General features: G+C 35.2%; 1 protein-coding gene across 1 annotated transcript in view; it reads right to left on the bottom strand.

Moving 5' to 3' along the window:
• LRRC49 (leucine rich repeat containing 49) overlaps positions 1-25,413 on the bottom strand; it is a 59,893-nt gene that overhangs the window by 27,084 nt on the left and 7,396 nt on the right. Inside the window, exons 3-9 of the mRNA XM_085303656.1 lie at positions 24,800-24,859; positions 24,134-24,221; positions 21,572-21,671; positions 20,276-20,479; positions 16,233-16,299; positions 5,562-5,705; positions 1,030-1,091 (exon numbers count right to left, since the gene is read on the bottom strand). Coding sequence (XP_085159782.1) covers positions 1,030-1,091; positions 5,562-5,705; positions 16,233-16,299; positions 20,276-20,479; positions 21,572-21,671; positions 24,134-24,221; positions 24,800-24,859 — 725 coding nt within the window. The remainder of the gene's footprint in view (positions 1-1,029; positions 1,092-5,561; positions 5,706-16,232; positions 16,300-20,275; positions 20,480-21,571; positions 21,672-24,133; positions 24,222-24,799; positions 24,860-25,413) is intronic.

Genomic DNA, 25,413 nt, shown 5'->3' with positions numbered 1-25,413 from the left:
CATCTCTTGAGTTTTTAAAATGCCTAATACCCATGCATACCCAGGAGATCATTGCATCAGTACTTTAAGAGCCTAAGGAACACAGAAAAGTAGGCTAGAGCTGTCTGCAAAAAAATATAATGCAGGTTAACTTAAAATATTCAAGAAGCTATTATAATAAAAGCTCTTATTAGGTATAAGATTTTTTACAGAAGAAAACAGGTGCCACAAGAATGAAGTCTTTTCAGTAACTAGAACATGTAGCATCTTTTCCCTATCCCTATTTACCTGATTCTATCAAAATAAGTCTGGTTAAGGCTTGTGATGATTAAGGGATAAAGGCAAGCCTGTATCATGCAAACTGAAAATTAACACAAGCACAATTTATTTTATTATTTTTAATATTAGCACAAGTATAAATGCAGATTCCAAAGATGCATGCATATAAAAATAGAGAAGACAAATATTTCTATTTATTTATTACAAAGTATGCTTACTTGCTTGAAACAACAGAAGCCTTTCTAAGAAAATCTGAGTTATTCTGCTTCTACCATCTGGTTTGAAAGTGAAAGTACCATGAATATAGCTTTCAGACTTAACTAATAAATGGGCAAGTAAAATACATTCATGAAATACTCTAATCAACATAAGTAAGCAGAATCTGACTCAGCAGTTTGTGTCAAGCTTATATATTTCATTTAACATGCAATCACTGTATTTAAATGCCTAATACAATACTATTATAACAGACATGTAGTTTAACAATATATTTACAATACCTTTCCTAATTTTCACAAACAATATGATCATCTTTAAAGAAAAGTAGAATTTTTGCAGTATAATTTTCATAATACAATCACATTCAAATGCTAAAGGTTTAACAAACTTTTCATATTTAAAGTAGGAAATACATAATGGCTTGATTATGCAATCTAACATGATACAAAAAAGTATCTGCAATCATAGTATAAGAATTTAAAATTTAATAAAATAAAACTGTAATACAATACCTCAAACTACCGATAGGAAGCAAACTGTTATTCCCCTTACCTAGATATATTATTGAAGCTGAGGAACAAACGTTGGAGACAGGGTAAAGTATCCACATCTTTCTAGAAGGAAAGAAAGAGGCATAAACTCAGTTGCTGAAAGATAACATCTTTTGAAGCTTTCTAATTTGCCTGATGATAAAACGCATTCATTTCTATACACTATAACCTTGCTGCAACATTGATTTCTGTTGAACATGCAGCTCCATTTCTCCCTACTGCAGACTGCAAGGGAGTGTTTCAGTGCAGATATCTACTCTGCAGAACAAGCTGCACCACTTGCAAGGCAAACAACGTTAAGGAAAAGAGGATGAAACTGCTGCTGGTTTCTGAACAGGCTTTTGGGAAAGAAGCCAAGGTGCTGTTTCAGCATTTAAACTGCACCTTAAGTACACTGTAACCAAATTGTTCAAAGAAAAAAAAAAAGYCTTTTGTAAGCATGCTGCAATAAGGCTTTTGAAGTGCTAACTTGTGCCACGCAGCAGGATAACTAGCAGTTCAAAATAGCAATGGGTCTTCTGCCAGAGAAAAACTGAAGGATTTTGTACACTCGATAACCTCACTGTTTCTAAATTTATATATAATCTGCAGTCTGATCACAAAGATACCTTTAGGCAAAATACAGAATTACAAATTACAAAAAAGAGTGAGTTTTAAGAACAAGTGTGAATTTAGTAACTACCACTAAAGACCTTTGCAGAACACCTTAAAATAGTTCAAAGAATTAGTAAACTGAAATACATCAGGTAAGATTAAACTATTTATGAAATATAAACCCACAACGGTCAGATAGCAGTCTGCAGTGATGCACATACCATTCAGACTCTACAGTTATAAGAGGGTACCTCTTTATTCTAGCAAGGAATATACTCCAACTTGCAACCAGTGGACACTAATCTCATCACTTACAGCATGAAGTGGCAGTGGGGCTCACTACTCTGATTTTAGCCTCCAGTCAAATTTATAGTCCCTCCTTCCACCATCAGATCTGGAACATGTCTGCATAGCATTCTGCAAACAGGCAGTAGCTCGTTCTACCCAGTCAGCTAAGCACAAGGCAGCTCTAAAGATGCTGTGTTCCTGCTAGTAATGAAACATTGCGCATGAGCTAACAAACCATACCGAAAATCACAGCTCTGTCTATAACAAGCARGGCTTATTAGCTCAGGTCTGTATTAACTGTAGTTGCAAAACTACTTTAGAGCTACTCTGAATCCACCTACATCAGCCCATGGAGAAACTGATTTCACAACTGTCATCTATAGATGTACCCTCAGTGCTGAAGGCTATTTAGTGTTGACATTTAGAGAAGCAGGGGCAGGGAGGAAGGAGGGGGAAAGTCATGATACTAGTTGAAATACAAAGACAGATCGTGCACAGTAATTCTTCTTAAGCAGTACAGATTTTAAGTGATCAAAGAATTTTGTGTTTGGCATTGCAAAGTATAGAACTCTGTAAAGACAAACTGTCTGTCTTTACAGACTTCTATAACTAGCACGATATTTTGCAGTCCTGAAAAATACGCTGCAAGTCTCAAAGGCATGAGAGTGAACACCTTAGTTACAAGGAAGGCCTGCAGCAACTTCAGTTTCAATATGAAGTCATTAAGTCAGTGGACCTGTATGTGGCAGGAGTTATCATCTGAAGACGACGTACAGCTTAATCAGTTCTCCAAGTCTAAGATCAGGCTGCAGATGACAAAAACAGCATCTCCAGCTTTTAATACCTGAAAATAGGCAAGCAGGTATTCCTTTCAAACAAAAACACAGATCACCTTCCTAATTAGGGATGCTAATTCACTTCTGGATGAAAAGTAAATAGACAGTCTATAATTCCTGGTATCTAGACACTCATTTTTTAATGCCAGATAAGACCCTTTGTAATTGTTTATTCTGCTCACTTGCCATTCCTCAGAATAGTCTAACTTCTTGAACATACTTCCAGTTCACCTCAGGACAGCCTTTTTCAAATCCTATAGCTTTGGATGAACTAGAATTTACTCTTTTAAAAATAACTTCTTTTGATTCAAAGATTTCACGTGAAATTTGATGAATCTCAAAGACAAAGAACAGCCCCTAAATTACCAATCTAAGACCAAAGATTATAGGAGATTACTACACATCTAATTGCTCAAACAGGCTGCAATTAAATTGGATAACTAATTATCCAATATAGTCAACTGCAATTCAGTATGGAGTGTAGCATGGAACCTCATTTTATCTGAGGAATGAAAATATCACTCTTCCTATAAAAGAATAATATGTTTCTAGCACTCACAGGCAGAAAAAAGTGTTGAAAATAAGGAAGGTTCACAAAAAACATTTTTGGTTTTTTGAGAGAGAAAAGACTTTAAATATTAATTTTAGATTAATTTCATGATTTTGAAAGGGAAAAATCAAATTTTTCAAATTTGGGGTTAAAGATTCTGCCATTTAAAGGAATAATAAAGTTAAACAAGATCCCACTCACAACAACAGTGTTGTCATAATAACTGAGTAATTAAACAACAGCCCATGCAGTAGAAACCAAATTCTTTATATGAATTCAGAGTGGAAATTTTTTACTTTAGCCAGAAAGCAATTATCTTGCTCAGTCAACAATAAGAAAACCTAAATGTCTTCCCTACAGGAAAGAAATCAAAAAAAACTCAACACTCTCCCCCTAACTACTCAAATACTCCAGCCATAAAGTAACTTGGACATTCTTTCTATAAAATGATAGATTTGTTTCTATGTTTCTCGATTTGCAGTAATGTCATATTGCAACGGATTTTGAATTCAACATAAAACAGTGCAGCTTTCATGCTTCCACAGTATCTTTCTACTTCAAAAAAATTAAAATAAATCTAATAAATATATGTGCACTTAAAAGAAAGCACCTACCATTAAAAATGAGAGATTTGATTTTAGGAAAGAAACATATGTTTATTTCTTATCTCAAACACCACGAAGCATCCAAAACTTGACTTCCTATGACTTAGGAATCTTCCTCTAGAGAAAGAGGAATTAGTGCCGTATCTGCTAAAATCACCATGCAATTCAGAAAGTGATCCATTAGAATTTAACCAGGGTAGCAAATAATTTTATATTATAAACAAAATAAAACAATTTCATAAACAGAATGTCTTCTGAAACAGTGCTTCTGGCCAGGGAGGAATAAAACATTAAGGTGAGATATAATAGGGTCCAAGYCTATAACTCAGTAACTCTCGTGCTAATTCTCTGTTTGCAGCTAGAAAGATAAGGCGAACATAGGAACTACTCCTGAGAGGGATAAGAAGGCACCAGCTGTGAGCAAGGAAGACAGAATCCAGCAAATATAACTGGTGTGTGGGGAAAGAGCAGTGACAGAATCAGAAATCAGCAGAAATTTGAGGAAATAATGCCTCAGCAACAGCAGAAGGCTTCTCCAAGACTGAGTATATTATTTAAAAAGTGCTTTTTCAAATAATACATATGCCATACACAAGTTATTTCCACAATTCCAGAAGAAATTAAAACCCTAAAGTAGTAAATGAAAAGTTTAATCCTGTAGAGTATGAAGTTAAAGCTCCAACTGGGAATTTTTGCCTATGAGATCAATACCTGTTTTGACTTTTACTATGAGCTTTTATGAGGGAAAATGACCATTAGAGGTGCAGGAGAGGCTTCTTGGAGAGGCTTTTACTTGTCCCACTGAATGACCCAACAGATAGCAATCAAATCTGAAAAGAGATGCTGAAGGAAATCTTGGATCTCATGCAGCTAGCAACAAAATTTCCAAATACACAGGATTGCTATCCCACTTCTAACCAGCTTTGTGGGAGAAGAAAAGAGAGAGGACAAGGGATAGAGGAAAGAATAATTTGCACCAAGATTTCTGAATTGGCCTGTAAAAACACGTGAAAGTCTCTAAAAGAAAAATCAGCAACATTCTCCTGATAAAAATAAAACCTATTTCCTTCCCTTTGAGAAAGAGGCATCACTACGTCTTCTCTCCAAAAATATATATAAACAAGATTAAATCTAAGATGGCCTAACTGCTTAACTGAGCTACATAAATTAAGCGGAGAGAGCTTTGCTTTTATGAAAGAAACTTGTATGGAAGTCTCCAAATCCACACATTAGAAATATAAAACTTCTCCAGAAACCTTTTTCCCTGCTATCATGTGTTATCAAGATCTGTACAGCTACAGGCAACCACATTTAAACAAAGTAACACCAAACAAATAACTATGTTATTTCCACTTCCATAGTGTAAAAAGGAGCACTGCAGAAAAAACAGCAAAAACAAAACAATACAGAAAGCAAAGACTGCACAAATCTGAACTGCTGACACAGTTCAAATAAGTAATAGCATATCATAGATTCATAGAATGGTAAGGTTGGAAGGGACTTCTGGAGATCGTCTAGTCCAACCCTCAGCATAGCCCCGTATGGGGACTGAAACCACGACCTTGGCATTAGCAGCACCACACTCTAGCCAATCGAGCTAAACCTGCCCCCCAATCTTGCTTTAAAAAAAAAAATTAAGACATTTGGTTTTGTTGCTTACGATAGCACGGACTTGATTATGACGAAGGTTGAGTTCTGTAAGTGAATCCAGTCCATTAATATTTTCTACAATGGTTAGTAGGTTTCTGGCAAGGTTTAACACTCTCAGTTCACTCAAATGGTTGATATTTTCTATTTTAGTAATCTGTAAAAGAAGTATAAACATGCACACTGTGTTTTGCATAGCTACATAATAGAAATATATACAATATATATATATTTTAAAAAGCAACATATACAGAAACAGAATTAACTTAATCCAGTACTGTGCTTTTTATAACTTCTCTAAACTGTGCTAATCCTGTCATAAATTCTTGAAAAAAGGATATAGTCTAGCAGAGATTAAATAGTAGTACCCACCTCACTAAAATCTTTCTAGTCATCCTACAGTGAAACCAAGTCAATAGTCCTCTGCTTACCATCAGAAATAAAGTTACTTCAGCTACACTATCCTGTAGCAGCACCCTCAAAGACACTTCTTCATCATTCATATCATAAGCCTAAAAGGATACTGATGATGTCGGGGTATGTCAAAATAGGGAAATTCTGTGCGCAGCTGATCCTTAGGTTGTCTCCAAAGGCACTCAGACACACATCCAAATCTCCCAGTACATTGCCACAAGAATACGTGGTATTGTAGCTCCATACCATCACAAAAGTTGTCACTGACTTCCTTCCATGTCCTTAAAAGGTCAGCAGTATTCACAGCTTTATCTCTTGGAGCTCCACAAATGGGCTTCCCAGCAGGTCATGAGGACTGGGACCTGCTGCACATTAGGAGCCAAGAGTAGCCACAGTCCTCTGGAGAAGGAAGCAGTTATTCTGGCACTGGAACTTTTAAGGAAGAGTTTTATGAGCTGATGATTGCTGGACTCCATGAGATATGCTCAAAAAAAAAAAAGCAGCAGCATCCTTAATTTGGATACACAGCATGTTTGCTTGACAGTCCCCAGCATTTCTTTGGAAACTCATGGCTTCCTGATTAGAAAATGAAGAAATCAAAATATCTCACACTGCTGCTAGGCTGCTGCTTTAGGTTTGCTTTTATTTTCACCATCTTAAAGATTCAAGTGATACTGAACAAATTTAATCAAAAGGATAATGATAGCTACTGACCCTTAATTTTATTTTTGACTTGCAGGAATGTAACTGTGTTTTACAAAGGCATTAGTGATTTCTCAACTAATGCAATATGGCTTTGTTTCACACTGTTTGTATTTCTCAGTGATCCACTCAAGGATCTCTATCCAGATACCTGTTTCTTAGAATAATCTGGGATCTGTCCTCCAGCATCTATCCAGATTTTTATGTAGGACTTGCATACAGCAATATCATGGAGTAGATTGTCACTGCACAGGGGGATATTCATATATTCTTACCAAAACCCATCTTACATGACAGCAAAGGGGGTATCAGACTTTCCCACAGGAAAGACTTTGGCCTTTCACAATGTGTGGTAGTGTATTGCACAAAGCTACAAAAACATACAATGAACTTGCAACTAGAATGATCGTCTGCCCCATCTGCTGGATATGAGATCAGTGGAAGCTGTATTTAGCCAGGCACGCTATTCCTCCTGCAAGCTGCCAACAGCAATTAGATGCAGATAAACAAGACAGCGATTGATATCACACACCTTCCCAATAATAATGAACCTCAGACCAGTACAAATCTGGCCATGCCAATTTTAGATGATTTCTAGTAGCTTCTGGAACAGGAGAAGAGGTAACGTAGCTAGCACCAACAACATTGCAAGTTTTCAAAATGTAAACAGTTTCCACACACATGCGTGTATATATGTATATACGAATAACATATGACTTTAATATACTGCTGTAAGTATTCCAGCAATTTTTCCATAAAAGCTTTGCATACATGTTAGGAAGATAACAAAAATAATATCTAAGTCACACCTCAAATCAATTTTTGATTCAACTACTGACCAAATTATTATGCCTCATACCTTTATATGCATTACATGGAGAAAATAAAAAAGTAAGCATGAAGTAAAATTGTCAGGAGATCAAAACTGTAAATAGTAAAAGGAACAGAGAATACCACTTTTCAGAACAGACTATTTTAACAGAGACTTGTAAAAGCAAAGCCTAAAGCAGATGGTTAGCATGAAGAGTACAGGTCTCTGCAGATGTCTGTTTAGCTAGAATTAAGCAAACACGCAATGCAGAATTTGAAATGATCCTAGCATCTTACAACTACTGCAGAGATATGGATTTCATCAACAATTCATAGAGATCTTATTTATGGCTTTGCTCAGTTTTAAGACTGTCAGCTCTATGGGATTTTCTCTATTCACTGTCATACATGCACGCATACACGTATGAAGACATACCTGCTTTTGGTACATACTAAATCTATTAAATAACAAGTCACTCATCTCTTTCTAGGCAACTCAAATATTTCTTTTAGCAAAAAGAAATTATATCTACCACTTTTAATTGTTATTTATATTAATTATAATTAAATTAAGATTATTATAAGCCATTTTAGAATGTTTTTCAAATACCTAAAATTAAAAGATTCTAATTGGAAATATTGAACAAAATATTGTTCTGTACTTTTTGTTTGCCTCTGAGTATTTTTGAATCCTTTGGTACGAAACTATTATAAAAAGGGAAAAAACAGAGAAGATTATTATGCAGAACATGACCACTAATTAATAATTAAATTGTACAATGGTAACGATCTTATGTTATACTTCTGAGATGATTTAAAAGCAGTCCATGCTTACAAAAATTAAGCTGCATTTTTTTTCCTTATGCTTGCAGCCTTGAACCTCTGGAAAAGGAAACGATTCATAGGATTAAACAGAACAAAAAAAATAGTTCTAATGATTTTTTTTAATATCAAAAAGAATAGAGTAAGTTTCATTAAATACACCTACTCAAGTTCTGCCTTCAGTAAAACCTTGCTTATTTTACTGACTTTAATGCACTCATTCATTAGAAGACAAAATACATTCTAATATAACTCTACATAAAATAAAAAGGCTTTTAAGAGTCTATATAGAACATATGGCATTTATTACTTTGTTACAAGAAAAACCAAGCTAACAATTAGTTCTCTACACAGGCTATTCAGTGTGCGTGGAAGCACATTATTTAAAATTAAATGTTAATCTAAAGTCATGTTACTTTTAAGTTATAAAGACTAGATGCAACTATCAGATAATAAACTCCCATAGCTTTAACATAAAATATTAGTAAAAAATATTCTGTGAAGCTCATTTTGTAGAGTATTTTTAACAGAGTTTTTCTTTGTTTCTTTCCCGTAACAGTAACTTTAATTCCAAACCATAATGTTTTTAATTGCAACTGTTATTTAACTGGTAAGATATGAAAGTATTGTCACTACATCTCTTGCCTTAATAGTGCTTTTTCGTAAAAGCTGCTTTTCTAGGACTTTCTATTATTGCAGATCAAATTCACAAGGAGGTAGAGTCTGAATGGTCCCATACTGAAACTCTGCTATCCAACCAAATCCCTCAATACTTATTAGAAGGATAGTGTTATACAGCATTGCAAAGCAAGTCTGACACTAAGTAATCAACGTAATTAATATGAATTGTATATTAAGTATAATTAATTGTATATTAAGTATACAATACACACAATCAAGTACAAGGTCGCTGAAGAAAATGCTGCACTATTACCATTTATCTATATTACTATTGTTAATAATAGAGGTTTTGCATAGAAATTAAAATCGATGTTATTGGGAGGCTGTATCTTCCTACAAATTTTAATGAGCAGTATTAAAATTAAGAAGCTTACTAAATCATGTAGTAAAACCATGAAAAGATGACAACAAAGGAATTAGCTCTTTCTTTTTAGTCAAATGCAGTGTTTAAGTGTAATATTTTATTAGGCATTACATACTTTTTTTGGGGAACCTTTATTATATGAAAGGGTTTTCTTTAAGAAACAATGAATTTGAAGGGTTTTCTATAAAAAATAATACTTTAAAAGATTTGATTTGGAACACCACCATCAAAAAAATTTTTGAACAAGATTTTGCATTTAAGCCTTTTAGAAAAGTGCCTCTTGATGTTTTAAAGCACATTCAGTTCTCCATTACAGTCCTCACTGGAGGAGGAGGCAGGGGGACAGACAGAACTCAAAGTTCAGAAGAAAACTGTATCTAGCCAAGATATCCTGTACCCAAATAAATCAAAATATCTCTCAAAAAAATGAACAACAACAATATTTTACTTTTATTTTTCCTCTCCTCCAAGCTCTTGGAAACATTCCAGTCTTACAAGTTTCAGAAGCTGCACTCAGTCTAATTGATTTTTATCTGAAATGGGGAAGAAAAGAGTGACTAAGAACAGGAGTCTAGCTTTCCTCTAAACTGCTACAGCTCCACAAATATTAACACTAAAAAAAAAAACCTATCTAGGTTCTAGCAGTATTTTTGAAGATTTTGAAAATTCTATTTGAGTATTTATATTGTGTCTATCAAAAATGACTGCTACATAGGAACTACTGTGTATCATGAAATAGTTAATTTCTTGTTTCAGTTTAATGCATTTCAAGTAAATTGAATATGATTTGTACACACGTTTAAATTTTTTACTGTTGAGTGATCCTCTGGAATCGGAAGCAACATATAAAGATACTGTATGGTATTAATTATAGCTTCTAACCCCAATAAATTTAAAGTGATTACAATAACCTTGAAAAATTTCTTTAGTGAATTACACTACTGAATTGAGGAGGAAAACTATTTGGTCAGATATTATGCTACAGTTATTACATATAAGATTTTTTATATGTAATTGCAAATAAGATAACCCTGTAACAGCTAAAAAAAATGTAAACAAAAAAAAAAAGAGATGAGGGAATTAAATGATAATACTTATTTCTTGCCAGATACGTGAGTATTTTCAACATGCTCAAAAAAGGACTGTAGAATATCACATTCACAGAGGAGCCACTCTGGCAGAATAACTTGCAGGAGTCAAGATTTACTGTTTCTCTCTATTACCTACTGCACTAAATTATGAGTTTCATTTAATGACAGCAAAGCAGCCAAACTATAGAAAGAAAGGCTATAGAGAGACTCTGTTCTGTATCATATCCCAGTTACAAGCAGTTATACTACTGCAGCAGTTTATGTTCTGTAGTATAGTAGCAACAGTAGTGTTGTCAGGCAACATCACCCATACTATAGCATTCTAGTTAAATAACACAATGTATGTCAAATTGCTCTTGTACTTCTATACATTGGGATACATCCTAGGATCCTAGGGACTGTATTAACAATAGCCTCATTAGGGCAGTATCTTTTCTTTCTTTTTTTTTTTTTCTTTTCTTTTTTTTTTTTTTTTTATAGCAACCCCCACACACCAACTCTCATAATCACCCAATGGAATCTAGTAAAACTCTAAACCACCTTCTGTCTCTCTCCACTGAGTACAGAGGAAAGCTGGTGATATTAGGGCCACTGATTTTAAGTTGACTTTTGGTAACATTTCACCCTCTTGTATCTCAAGTAAACTGATCTTCAGATAACACTACTGTGCTGAAGACTGCTTGCCCGATATCCTCTCCCATTAACAGACTGACTTCTCTAGGAAGAATGATGCACGTTCATTAACTGAAGTGTGGCAACTTGAAAGGGTAACAAATCCACTCAAGACAAAGCTGCTGTATAGAAAGATAAAACACCTTAAAACAGAATACTTTCTAATGTGTATGAGAATATGAATCACATAGGAAGACTATATAGAAGTTACAGACAAATTAACCAGTTTGAAGAAAATTTAACTGTGGTATTTTTCAATKAAAATCACTAAAATACAACACACGATCAACTTTAAAGCAGTAACAGAATTGATGAATAGAAGCTTTCAGTGTATACGCCACAGGAAGAGTGCAGTAAAGACTAACAGATTTCTTACAGAGTTGCATAAAATGTTTAAGATTTATAAATACCRAAACCACAGGAACACTGCTATCCTAACCTCTAATACAGACTACCATTCAGTGAGTACTGTAATGGGATGTTGTTTCAGTGCACTACAGTTCAATGTACTGCCACAGCAGTCTTCATTCATGCAGTAAAGAGGGTTTTCACAGCTTTACTAGCGACATTTTTACAACAGAGAATTACTTGTCACTTCACTAATACTTTCAAAATAATTCTTTTTTTTTTTTTTGGGGGGGGGGGGGAGGTCTTATCTCCCCAACATGGGAAATAGCTAAGTAAAAGATAGTGAATTTAAGCTAAAGCCACCCTCACCTCAGAATCAGAGAATCACCGAATAGTTTAGGCTGGAAGGCACCTCTGGAGATCATCTGCTCCAGCCCCAGACTCAAAAGCTGCCTGTTTGGGCTTGACCACCTGATGGTAACATTTTTCTTATGTTTAAAGTTTCCTGTATTTCAGGTTTTGTCCTTGCCTCTTATCCTTTAAAGGCACAGAGAGAGTCCAGCCCCATCTTTGTTACTGCCCTCRGTCAGGTGTTTATCTACATTGATAAGATCCCCCCTCAGTCTTCTCTTCTCCAGGCTAAACAGTCCCAGCTCTCCTAGCCTCTCCTCATATCAGATGTCCAGTCGCTTCATCATCTTTCTGGTCCTTCATCGCACTCCCACCAGTAAATCCACATATGTCTTGCACTGGGGAGCCCAGACGTTGACACAGTACTTCAGATATGTCTTCAGCAGTGCTGGGTAGAGGCAGAATCACCTCCCTCGACCTGCTGGCAATGCTCTTCCTAATGCAGGCTGTGATGACATTTGGCCACCTTTGCCACAAAGGCACATTTACTCGCTCCTGTTCAACTTGTTGTCCACCATATCCCCAACATGCTTCAATGCAAAACAGCTTTTCAGCTGGTTACCTTCCAGCCTGTACTGGTGCACGGGGTTATTCCTCCCCAGATGCAGGACTTTGCTTTGAAATTCATGAGCTTTTTGTTTGCCCATTGCTCCAGCCTGCTGCTGAACTGCAGCACAACCATTTGGCATATCAACTACTTCTCCCAATTTCATGTCCTCCACAAACTTCCACGGGGTACACTCTAGCCCACAGTCCAGGTCATTAGTGAAAACAAATGGTAGATTACCAGTGAACTGGCCTCCAGCTGGGCTTTGTGCCACTAATTACAAGCTTTTCAGCCTGACAGTTCAGCCAGCTTTCAATCCACCTCATTGCCCATTTTTCTAGTCTGTATTTCATCAGTGTTTCTACAAGAATGTTATAGGACACTGTCAAAAGCCTTTCTAAAAATAAACAACATCGCTCTCCACTCATCTACTGAGCAGTCATTTAGTCATAGAAAGCTATCAGGTTGGTCAGGCATGATTTCCCCTTCATAAATCCATGCTCCCAGTCACTTTCTTGTCCTTAGTATGTTTGGAAATGCTTTCAAAGATTAGCTGCTTCATCACCTTGCCAGGGACCAAGGTGAAGTTGACCTGTTTCTCAGCATCTGACATACATTCATTTATATGACATCCTTGTCTTAGGCCAATTACAATCTCTGCAGTAATTTTACTGTTGAGCAAACAACACTCAAGAAGAATTTTACATCTGAATTTTTGCTCATCAATATCATTCTTAAATAAATCCATTTACTTCTTCCTGGAGAGTTCAGTATCAACCATCCTCAAACTGGCCAATTTCAACTACAATGACACTTTTTGTAATACCATTTAAAAAATTTTATTTATTAAAAATTAGTCTGTAATCAGTGCAACCAAAAAATAACACATGCAAGTCTGAACAACACCTTTTAAAGTATAAATTTTACATTACGGCCCAAGAATGGGCCGTTACCGTCTTTTCAGTCATAAAAGAAGCAATACAGTTTTTTAGTGGCTGAATTTTTTTCTCTGAGAAACTGAAAATGCTGTGATAGAGGAACCATCAAATATTCACACAGCACATAGAAATAATACTAGAATGGCAGCCAAACACATTTCTGCACAGCAAAGTGAATTTCAGTATGTTCGTATTTTTCCATGGTTATGTTACTTTAACAGTTATAAGGAAAAAAAAAAAAAAAAAAACCACAAGTGATGCATACCACAGAAGTGGAGTTAAGTCTTCTATTTGGAATGCAGAACCATCCCCATCAAGAAAAACTGCTGCTCACTCCTGATTTCAAGTTGTAAAACTGATTAGATGTACTGTCAGGTTTCTTTTCTTTTCTTTTTTGTGTTTTTTTTTTTTAAAAAAAAACTTCCTCCAAGAATTAGGTACAGGATAATACCATAAGCAATGTAACAAACCAGATTTATCAAGAGTTTGTTAAGGTACAATAAGCCCTGCTTTCTAGTATTTTTCATTATGAATGACAAGTGAGATATTCTATTTCTGCATTCTTGTCATTAATCCCTACTGAACACAAAGAGGAAAATATAAAGTATAAAATAAAATTATAAAGATTTTTAAAATAAATATAAATAAAAAAATATATAAGTTAGATACAGAACACTGCATCAACAGAACATTGACTAGAATCAGACATTTTGATCTATACATGACACAATTTCTAATTCCACTGATCTGTTGTTTTAATTGCTACACTCTGGAATATCTGAATGCACCTTTAGATGTTCTTAAATCCAATAGTGTAGTTGAAGTGAAAGCTTGAGAAATTCGTGATTTGAGAGAGACAATTTAAGAAAAAAAAGCTGCCCAAGTAAAGGTTCCATGAACCTCGATCTCAAGCTAAAAGGCCCACAGCCTCTCTTATTAAAAAGCAAACAAAAAACAGACTTGAAAACAATACAGTGGGCTGACACATTCTTGAGCAATGTTTCAAACTCATTATTTTTCTTCATTACGCATTCAATAAGAAAGCCTAAACATGTACGGCAGACTAGTATTTTAAATCATTAATTATTCAACTAGAAAAAAAAAAGTTTGATAGCCAAAATTTGCCTAGCCATAAGCTGGAAAGGAACAAAAAGATATAATTAATTCACGGAAGAGAGGTTCAGAGTCTTCATTTCATCTACTCCATGAAAAATACACCAAGCTTACACAAAACAAAATATAACCAAAGCAACCCAGAAAACTAAACATCTCATTTGCAGATGGTAGCATTTGAATGCTTCAAACAGACATACAAGCCAAGCTTTCTGAAGAAAAGCACTTATTCTTCAGAGGTTATATATGAAACTCATGATATAAGTTAATTCGTGATTTTCTCTGGGCCCAGGTTGGCCTATAGTTATGAAGCTGATCTAACAGCAGCCAAGTGGGCATTATGCCTAAACTCCTAATAAAGTTATAATTAAAGGTTGCTGTATAAACACTTGAGGTAAAAATTTACTTTATGAACATCTGAAACAGTTAGGTATCATTTATGTTTTATTTCCACTGGTGATTCTTCTGCTTGTGCTATAAAACCGTGCTGACAATTTTTTCCCCAGCTTGCCTCTTAGCTAAGCAATAGCTAAGTACTTAGGAGTACTGAGTTAAGCCAAAATGTCAAGACAACATACGTGTAATTGCTTAGACAAAAATGCCTATACATCTGATCTGTATCTAATCTGTAAATCTATATAAAAACTTAGAGTGGCAATAAGGTGAGGACTATAACTACATATCCACAAACATTTTACCCATCCTAAAAAGTAGCCCCTCCAAGACTCTAGTGGCAATGTTACTCTRTTCCTATACTGCCTCTGTCACTACTGCACAACATGCACACTGCTAGACTAATTACGTTATTCACAGAAGCCACAAAGTTATCACAGATGACAGTAACTGATTATAGTGTTATTTGGGGCAGCAGGGAGGGACTGATAGCATTCCCATTCCCAACTGTCAAGCAGTAATATAATAAAGAACACACAATGTATCAGTAAGAAGACTGAATGTCAAAGCAGGAATCCAGAAAATTCACACATTGACTTTATACAGTCACAATAACAATAACCATATGTTGTTTTAAACAGCTCAACCGCAGAACATGTTGTATCCCATGTGTTTTAAATCTATTTTTATAAAAAGAATACTATCTGGTTTACCCTTATTTACTTTACACTGTTCTGAAATATCCATTAAGCAGTAATTTTTCTCCCATATAGACCTCAGCTAAAACTTCATGCATCATGCAGATAAGCTATTTAGAATACGCAGATGTGACTGCATAGTCTCAATCTGGAAAAAATAGAAGTTAAGTTACTTAAGTCAGTTCAGAAGCCTGACTGAATCAAGGGCTTGGATCCATTCTACTTTTTCCAGTAAGGAATCCGTAAATCCTTTACAGATATGTAAGGGATCTTGTTTAAGATCACCAATAGCAGAAAGAAGTTTTTTTTAAAAAAAAGAGCGCACAAGAGCGTGAGAGAAGCAAGCTTAAATTTGTCTGAGTGACCATACTATTTTAACTGTATSACAACTACTTAAATCAGATAATTATTCCATAGGTCTACCCGAATGAGTACTGTTATTCTTGGCTGTCTCGGTATTGTAGTTGCTGTAACTTTCTGAAAGTACAAAATGCTGGAAATACAAAAGACTAGATACCAAGATTCAAAGTAACATCATACCACCTTCCATTGATTTACTGATTCCTGTGAATTGTTACAAAGTTCACTAGTAGTTCTTCAAAAAGCAACAGTTCAGACACAATGCATTTTCTGTCTTCTACCATGCAAATAGCTTAAACAGTAAGTTTATAGYACTGTACCTGATTTCCATGAAGATCTAAAACATCAAGGTTTTTTAAGCTCTCCAGATTTGAAATTTTCTTTAATCTGAAACATTTAAATGATAACAAAGATTATGTTATATTAAAAATTAGCTTTTATTTTCCAACTAATAGTTTAGCCTTTTATTTATCCTTACAAAGAGTAACAAAAAAGAGTAACAAAGCTCTGTCATCTAAAGTGAACAGACAAATCAGTGTGCCTTAGGCTCCTGTCTTCCTTTCTGTTCAAGGATACAACATAGTAGCAATATGCACTTCCCTCTTCTAAGGAAGTAAGGAAAGTAGTATCTGCACCATCAGAAAACAAAGTAAACAATCTACCCAACCAACAAGAAACATTACTACTGGAAAGCAGCTAACCCCAAACAGGTTTAAAGAAAGCTTATAGTGACCCAGACTCTCAAGAGTTTGCTGAAACAACTAGGAATAATAATAATAATAATTAAAAAAAAAAGTGTATAGCACTGGCCCCATCTAAACAACCTGGATCTCCGAGTTTGGTGGTATTTCTTCTCCTCCTGTACATCTTCAAAATTTTAGAGTTTTTCTGTCCTGTCCTATTTGTAGAGATGACAAACCCAGGCGATTACATAGCCAATAGCATCATCTACTGGCTGATATTACATGCCACATACATTACACTTTTTTTTTTTTTTAGAATAATTAAAAAAACACACACAGTTCAAGCTGAAAACCAAGTCTTTGGGGAACCATGTCTGACAGGTTATCATTTACCGATGTCTCTTTTCATGGTTGTCTACAAACCATACTTCTGCATAAATAAAATATATTTCACTCAGGGGTGCTACAGTTCGGGCATTAACTCTCTAAAGTAACTTAAAGTTAACATTCTCCCCCTCAAAAAATAATTTTCTATAGATAGAATTAAAATCTATAGGTGAAATATTTAATAAAAGGGCAATAAATCATAATAATACAACATTTTATTAGAAGTTCTCAGTTTTAAACATAGATTGAGTTCAGAAATATATTCTTGGCAATTTGCACATTAAATTCAGTTTATTTACTGCTGCTTCCTTTACCAAATATAATCAAAACAGAGAAATTGAACAAATTCTGATCACAACCCTTCAATATGTAAGCAACTCCACAGACACTTCCACTGAATTACGAAAATTAAAGGCTATTAAGACTTGGCCTGTATTTTTGGAAAATAATGCAACTTGCTACTTGCATCTCCCCAAAAATAACAATCAATAAATAAGCAACAAAATTCATGATACACCTGTCTGATTCCCAGCTAAACAAATGAGGCAGGAAGCATCTTTATTGGTTACAAAGAATCAATGAATGCTTTACTTGATGTGAATAAAGGTTCCATCTGTCACACAGAAATCTAAGACCAAGTATTTAATAGGCAACCAAGAAGGAAGATTAGATGGAAACATCTATTTGACCTATGTCTAATTAGAAAATACTTTAGAAKTGTTGCTATAACTTACATAAAAAGGGAAGTTTCTGAAGAATATTACAAGCAAACTTTGTGCAACTCTTCAATGGGTCCTCAACACTTACTAGATAAAAAAACTGACTTAATACAGTTTTGTTACAAGGCATAACAGCTAAGAACTGGCTATGTTCAAAAGAGACTATCATGAAGTGTGAAGACAACCAAAATCCTGCCAATTAGCTTTCGCTGATAATACAGAAAACTTCCCTTGGGATTAGAGTCTCATGTGAAAGACACATACTGGGCTGAAAGACAAAGCCCAGACAGTGCTGGGGCCTGGCTGACTGGGTAACACCTCCACAGAAAGAGACCTGGGGGTGCTAGCACACAACAACAGGAACTGGCAGGTCAATGAAGGCTGACCACGTACTGGACTGTGCTAGCAAAAGCACAGCCAGGTTAAGGAAAGGGTTTACTCTTCAGTCTTCTGCTCTCATGAGGCTGCATCTGGAGTAACCTGCCAGTTCTGGTCATTCCCATTCCAGTACAAGACACCTGAGAAACTAGACAGACCAACAGAGGGAAATTAGGGAACACACTGCACAAGCAGAGGCTGAGAAAGATAACAACAGATCTAATTGCTGCCTTCCAGTTTCTGAAGTTTCTGATTTTGTGTACACAAAAACATGTAATATTTCTGTATGTGTTAAATCTGATGCTTGACAGGATAATGACTATCATTCCCAATATGGGTTAAAAAGTGGYTCCCTCTGATTTTTTCAGAATTCTTTCAGACCACAAAGAGAAGCTGAGAGCAAGACAAATAAGACACCTGTTTTAATGAGCATTTCCATGGCAACTTCATGGACTGGCACCTGATAGCTTATCACCTAAGCCATTCTATTTTCATTCTTTTCAAACTAAACTGGTTCAAGTTTGTGGAGATTCCACCCTTGAAAAAAAAACCTTGTCACAGAACTGAAYTAAATAAATTAAAGTGAGATGAAGGGAAAACAGGGCAAACTAGATTTAAGATTCATAAAGAAGCAGAAGAGCAGAATAAGAACCAGAAATTCCTGAAATTGGTACCTAACAAGAAGACATAAGCAGGTAAGAGGGAAAAAATGAATATTTTGTATAAAAAGCATGCAAGTTTTGTTTTAATTCTGTTAAAGAAAAATTAAGTGCTCATACCACTCAGAAGGAAATTCACTAGTTAAAGAATCAATTCCTACTGAGTCCAATTCCTGTCTGCAGCTAGCACCTCAGATTTTCTGACTGTAATTGAGACTTGACAAATGAACAGAAGATCTGAGAGAGAAGATGAATTTTAGCATCTCCAATATAAACAGCCACAAACAACAGAAAGTAATATTAGATAGACTGCTTGATATCTGCCATATGAGAGAAGCATCAATTGATCTAATTGGGGGTGAGGGGAAGGAAAGAAATCAAATCTCATGTTTTATTTTTAAAAAGGGTTAAACTTTTTGGCTTCAAAGTTTTCTGACAAAATCGTACAAAAATGTCTATGGAGCAGATCATACTGAAAAACTTAACTATACAATTCACAAGTTCTAGAGGTATTTACTTGTTTTTCTGCAAGTCTGAGGAGAAGCAATGTAATCTAGAGCTAATTTGAAACACTGGTTATTCATAGGATGATTAACAAAGTTTTATTCATTGCTTTGGTATAAATCCCCTATATTTACACAAGAACTTCACTGAAATAGTTATGATTACAGTTTATAGAGTTGTGACAGTTCACAGTAGCAAACATGTAAAAATCTTCAGCTCACCTTCCTTCCTGTATTTTGAGAGCTACTTTATTTACCTTACCTGCTTCTGTATGTTCCTGTGCTTTCAACTGAAGATTAGATCAATAGGTCATTCGGGGTGTGGGGGGGGAAAGGGCAGGTAGACAAAGGCCCAATTGAGACCCTCCAGAGAAGCACAGGAAATCTTCAGATCCCTGAGATAGTGTTGTGTCTGCTACGTATCTTTTCTACACTCTTTTCCTCCATGATGGCCTAAATCTATGGCTGGATCTCTTTGATGATTATATCCTCACGAAATTCCTCAGAAAATGCTTCATTATAACCTTAGATTTTTACATAAACCTCATATCGTATCATCAATTGACAGCATCTTAGACTTAAGCCTGGATATTTCAGAGGCTTTTTCAGGAAATTTTATCCCATCTGTCTCAGCACAGAGAAAGCTTACTGATAAATTCCGCAGTGGTGCAGTGCTAGCCTCAGGTCTCCTTTCCCAACTGATACTATGGAAGCAAAATTTGCTTGACCAGCTTCAGAAGCCTAATTTCTCAAACACAGTATTGCCATGATGTTGTTTATATTTTTACTTCCTTTCCTTTGAGGCTGAAAGCTTAGACTTATCAATAACCAAACAGTGCAACAATCACACACAAATTCACTATTCCATGCAAGACTGTCACAAGGATAGCAGCCTGAAGATCCAGTGAAAACRAGTCATCTCACTGGTCTCAGCCAATAGTACAATCTGAAAACTMCATAAAAGTTGATACAAAGACAGATCACCAATATTACACCACAAAGTAGGTTCCTTAAAGTTAGTTTATTATTTTTACCTGTTCTTCCCCAACAAAAGGACTCGCAGTGATCTTAGAGTTGAAAGCCCGCTAATTTCCTCTATCTGATTATCATATAAATCTAAGAAAACAAGATGCTGTAGATTAGAAATGTTCTGGATCCGAGTTATGAAGTTATGCTGAAAATTCAGAAGGCGAAGATGATCTTCCCCATCAATAATTGGGCACACTGTCAGTTTTTGCCTGGATTGGAGGAAGAGAAAAAAAAGACACGTACACACCTGTAAATATCAGTAACGCATCCTTTGTATTACTCACTGACTGAAATGAAAAAAGTCCATTATCCTAATTAAGGTAATAAGTTTGCTAACTCTATTTTAAACAATCATGGGATGCAGCGATGACTAACATAAGAACATCCGCACCAAAATGTAGTAGAAATGCTTTCAAAATTTTCAGAATACTTATTCTCTTAATTCTCTTAATCAGAGATTTGCTTGTTAGATATCTTGCACAATAACCATCAGTTCAAAAGTTTCATGTTGTGACCACACTAGAAAACATCAACAGGTATAACTTGCCAAGGTTTTATCATAACTACATAAGCAGCCTGTTTAAATTAGAATTAAAGGAGTGCTATGTCTACATAATTTTCTTTGATTTATAGAACTTTAAACTACAAATATATGAAATAATAACTGTTAACACATAGAGTAAAAAAACAGGAAGCGATCCTATTTCCATCTTTGGACTACCTCCAGACTGTCTCAGTCCTACTGAGCTCACTACGTAAACCTTAAAAACACACACACACACACCAGCCCTCTCCTCCAAATAGAAAAGCTCTGTCTTTACAGTTAAATGTGTCTTTCAGATAACCAGGGCCAAAAAAATTAATCCAGACTATAACTATACATACACATTAGACTCTGATTTTCCATAGATTTCTTGCTTGACCTTGAGTTCAATTCTTCAGCTAGTTTCATAGTTTAAAATGGAAAAATCCTAACACCCCATTATTACCTTAGAGGTAATACAAATTACCTGTTATACAAATACACTTACAATCATGTTGAATTTTTACAACAAGAAAACTGATACAGAATGTACTGATGGGAAATGATGTCTCACTCAAACCTCTTCCTCTCACCTGAACAAACAAAACCCACATACACACCAACAACCCACATACCATTTACCACAAAGGGCACTTCCAAATTACTCATCACTTTAAACCATTGAAGAGTAGTCACAAGTTATGATGCATTTAAATCTTATGTATAGAGTATGATAACTACATAATCTCAAACACACACTACTAAAAATATTTCTCACCTTTCCAGGGTAAGYCTATCAGAATTCAGTATCTTTTCTTCAGCTGTACGTTGCAATACCGGAAATGTTATTGATGAACTGCTCCCAAAATTTGTGTTATCTATCAGAAAATCATACAGAGAATATTTGAACTACTTCAGAAAATCATTTTGTTAACTACAAAGAGCAGAACTTACTTATTAAAATAAAAAAAAATTTACACAGCGCATGAAACTCCACTTTGCCTCCATTCAATGGTTCTGAATATCGGCTCTTCCCTGCCATTTTTAATTTACCGTAACAGTCTGCCATATGCTCTTCCAAAAGTATGCCCATTTCTTTGATTTGTGACAATTTGCTATAGAGCAGATGTTGCAGATTATTTTGATTAGAATAACCCAATGATGTTTTAAGGTAAGTCTGTATATCGGTTTTATGGCTTCAATATCTGAACTTAAAGATGATACCATCTATCTTAGAGAAATTTTATTTTATAAAAGGACAGGTCAAGTAGCCATAGGTTCTACTAGAAACTAATGCACCAAAACAACTAACAGTCCTGCTGAACCAGAGATGAAAGCAAATTCGTCCAAAGATAAAAGTGTATTCACTGGTATTTTATCTCACTTCATTATCAAGAAAGATAAACAGGCAGCCCTATAAAACACACTTACATGTGTCTATCTTCACCCATATTGCTAATGTAATGACTAAAAATATCTTAGAAACACACAGACGTGCCCTCCAAAATTCTAGTTCATTTGGAAAACAATCCACTGAAAAACATTAGTCAAGAACATTACCGTGCATGCACATTGGCATAAGAACACAGGCTCAACTTTTACACAAGTTTGCCCTTTTAGTTCAATGGATCAGAGATGTCAATGATAAAGACATGGATTTTTCAACAAGCAAAGATTAATTTCTTAACTAATAGGAAAAGCAAGCTCCTTAGTGTCTGCAGCACATCAACAGACAACATTTAAATAACTACAAGCTTTGTTGGGCTTTAATTTGTTTTAGAACCCTTTTAGTGCTACTCTCCAACTTCTCATTACTAACTACTCTAACAAATCAGAATGTGACAGTTATGTATCCTTCAAAGTGAAAACAATTGGAAAAAAAAAAGATTTAACCATTGACACAGATGATAATTAAGTAAAGTAATTGCAAATGTCTATCAAATGAGTTTTGCCTCAGGCTTCAAGCTAATAAACGCATGATCAAAGACATAAAAATTAGTTTGAAACAAGATGGCAATAGAGAGACTTTCTTGTTATAATGTCATCCTCCTAAAGACAGACATGAAAGAGCCTTATTACTTCCCTTTTACTATATAAAGGTAGATTAAAAAGCCTGTATTTAAATGCCTGTATTATGCTTTGGAAGATTTCTAGTAGTTTCATCACAATGATCACTTAATCTTTCTTAATATGCCAAGGGAATAGTAGGAAACACTTGCCATTTAATCATTCTGATAGCTAGAAGAAACATCTTGCAGGTCATTACTTTTCAGTAAATTTAATCCAATTTAAGAAAGACTGACAAGTTCTCACTATTACCTGAAGCATATGAATAACACTGTTCTGTCAGGATCTGGATTTTTGAGGTGTTTGAATAGAAGACTACCCAAAACCTAAGAGAGGAACTGTATTTTGCTTCAACTCCAAACTAGAAAGTTCAGTCAGACTGCATGGTACTGCAATATGTATTTGTTTATTACACACCAAAGGACTTAATACTCTTGGATTTCCCAGCGACAGAGGAGTTGAGGACGGACAACTGCAGAACTGAAACTCATTCCATAATAAAGTAAACTGATACTCCTAGTCTAGAGACTCCTAGAAATCACTCTGCACTGAAAAGCTGTTGATATTTATTTTTTTTACTGGAAGGAATACAAAATACTGTAGCAGATACTTCAGTGTCACCATAATTAAACTGATCTCCTATCCTAATCAATCACTGTTTGTACATGACATGTGAGCAACAGCAATATAGCAAGAAGTGTTGCATTTCAAGGCTCCTTCAGGCTTCAGCACAGTGGTATCACCAAATGTCTTGCTTTTCAGACCCAAAATAACATACACACAATAAGAAAACAGTCTCTTCATACCAAGTGCTCTGTATTGGTCACTAATTTTGTCTAAATATATTAGAAAGTTAAACACCCAATAAAAGGTTACAATAGACATTTGCGTGACTTCAAATGAAATGTATAGTAGGTAGTAGCGCACTCAAGACAGACTATGGTTAAAAAAAAAAAAAAAAGATGAAAAAAAAGATGAACTCCCATGAACAAAATGAGGGGTGGAAAAAAACAATGAGAAAAGCACAAAAAGTACTGCAAAAAATTAGAAAAGCACTAGGCAGCAGAAGCACGGAAGTTTTAGGACACGATGCAGCAATAATTATCAAATTACCATAGCCAATTAGGATAAGCTCTTATACTTACTTTTGAAATATATTCACGTTCTCCTTTCACTACACAGTCTTTCCTTGTAAGAACAGTCTAGTTCTTTAAAAAATAGAGAGAGAGATTGGAGACAAAAAAAAAAAAATCCAAAACATACTGAATATTACCTTGCCTTCCTGAATAGTTTTTTTCCAGATCATGCTGCAGAAGTCTGTTGTGGAAAGATGACTGCTCTTTATTTATCCTGAATTCAAACTGCAACACAATGTTTAAAGACATTACAAATGTGAAAGTTTTCAATACAAAAATTTTTTTTAACATTAAAAAGAACTGAACAACTACTACAGTTCTCAGAAAATTCTTCCAATACTTAGAAGAATAGCAGAATCACTTCATCTTAAAAAGAATACTTATTCTTTTTAAGATACTACTACTTAAAAATTTCACCTTTGGAAATCAAAMTGAACACATGGAAATTACCAGCACATTCATCTAGAGTTGATTAAATGAAGTTACACACTATTAAAAAAAAATAATAAAAAATAAACTCCTACAAAAAGAGCACTGGAATAACAGTAAGAAAAGAAATACAGACAGAAAAACAAGACATTGTATATCAGATTTACGGCACACSATACTATAACTCAGTGCTTTTATTTTACATATCTTCCACAATGAAATAAGTTACCAGAAGACTATTAGATAAATCAGATAATACATTAAAAGCAAACTTCTGCATATTAAAAAAGGCAATACCATCAGCAAGCATGTAAATTCAAGTGCACTGTACACTTGATTTAATTGGTGTTATTACTTAGAGAAAAAATAATTACTGGTTTGTTTTTATCTGCTATTGATGACGTCTGGATAACGAGCTGTAGACAATTGTTAACCTGCAAAATTGAGGAAAAAAAGTATTGTTACATTTTTTCAAAAGCTTACCATGAAATAAAAAGTTAAATATAATATTTTTACAAGAAGGTACTTCCAACAGTATAGTTGGAAACTATTTCCCAAAATTATCATGAAGTACACTAACTAGTCACAGCACCAAGTAAAACTAAGTGGTCTCCAGTATTATAAATACACTGAAAGAACTGCTTTCATCCAGACGTTATCGTCACGAAGAGCTGAACAAATGTTTACTTTTAAATATGAAAATCCTTTTTTTTTAAAGGGTAAGCTGTGCTGACCTTTAAATTGGATTTATAGCATAAAACACAGTACTTACTGCTAAACAMTAAGAAACGTTTACCTGAAATATTTAACCAAACGCCCTTTCACGGGGCTGCGCGCCCGCGCGCACACAGACAGACGCGCGCGCACCCGGCCCCTCAGCAGCTCACTCGAAGCGCGCGCAATCCGAGCACGCGCGTCCTCGCCGGCGCCGCCGACCGCCTGGGCGGGCCGAGCTGCGCGCGCGCGGTGCCCACGGCGGGTCCCGCCC

Source organism: Rhea americana, unplaced genomic scaffold (genome assembly GCF_003343005.1).
Source record: "Rhea americana isolate MKP2758 unplaced genomic scaffold, rheAme1 scaffold_2, whole genome shotgun sequence".
Taxonomy (NCBI): Eukaryota; Metazoa; Chordata; class Aves; order Rheiformes; family Rheidae; genus Rhea; species Rhea americana.
The sequence above is the reverse complement of the archived record's forward strand: the minus strand, read 5'-3'. Positions and strand labels throughout refer to the sequence as shown.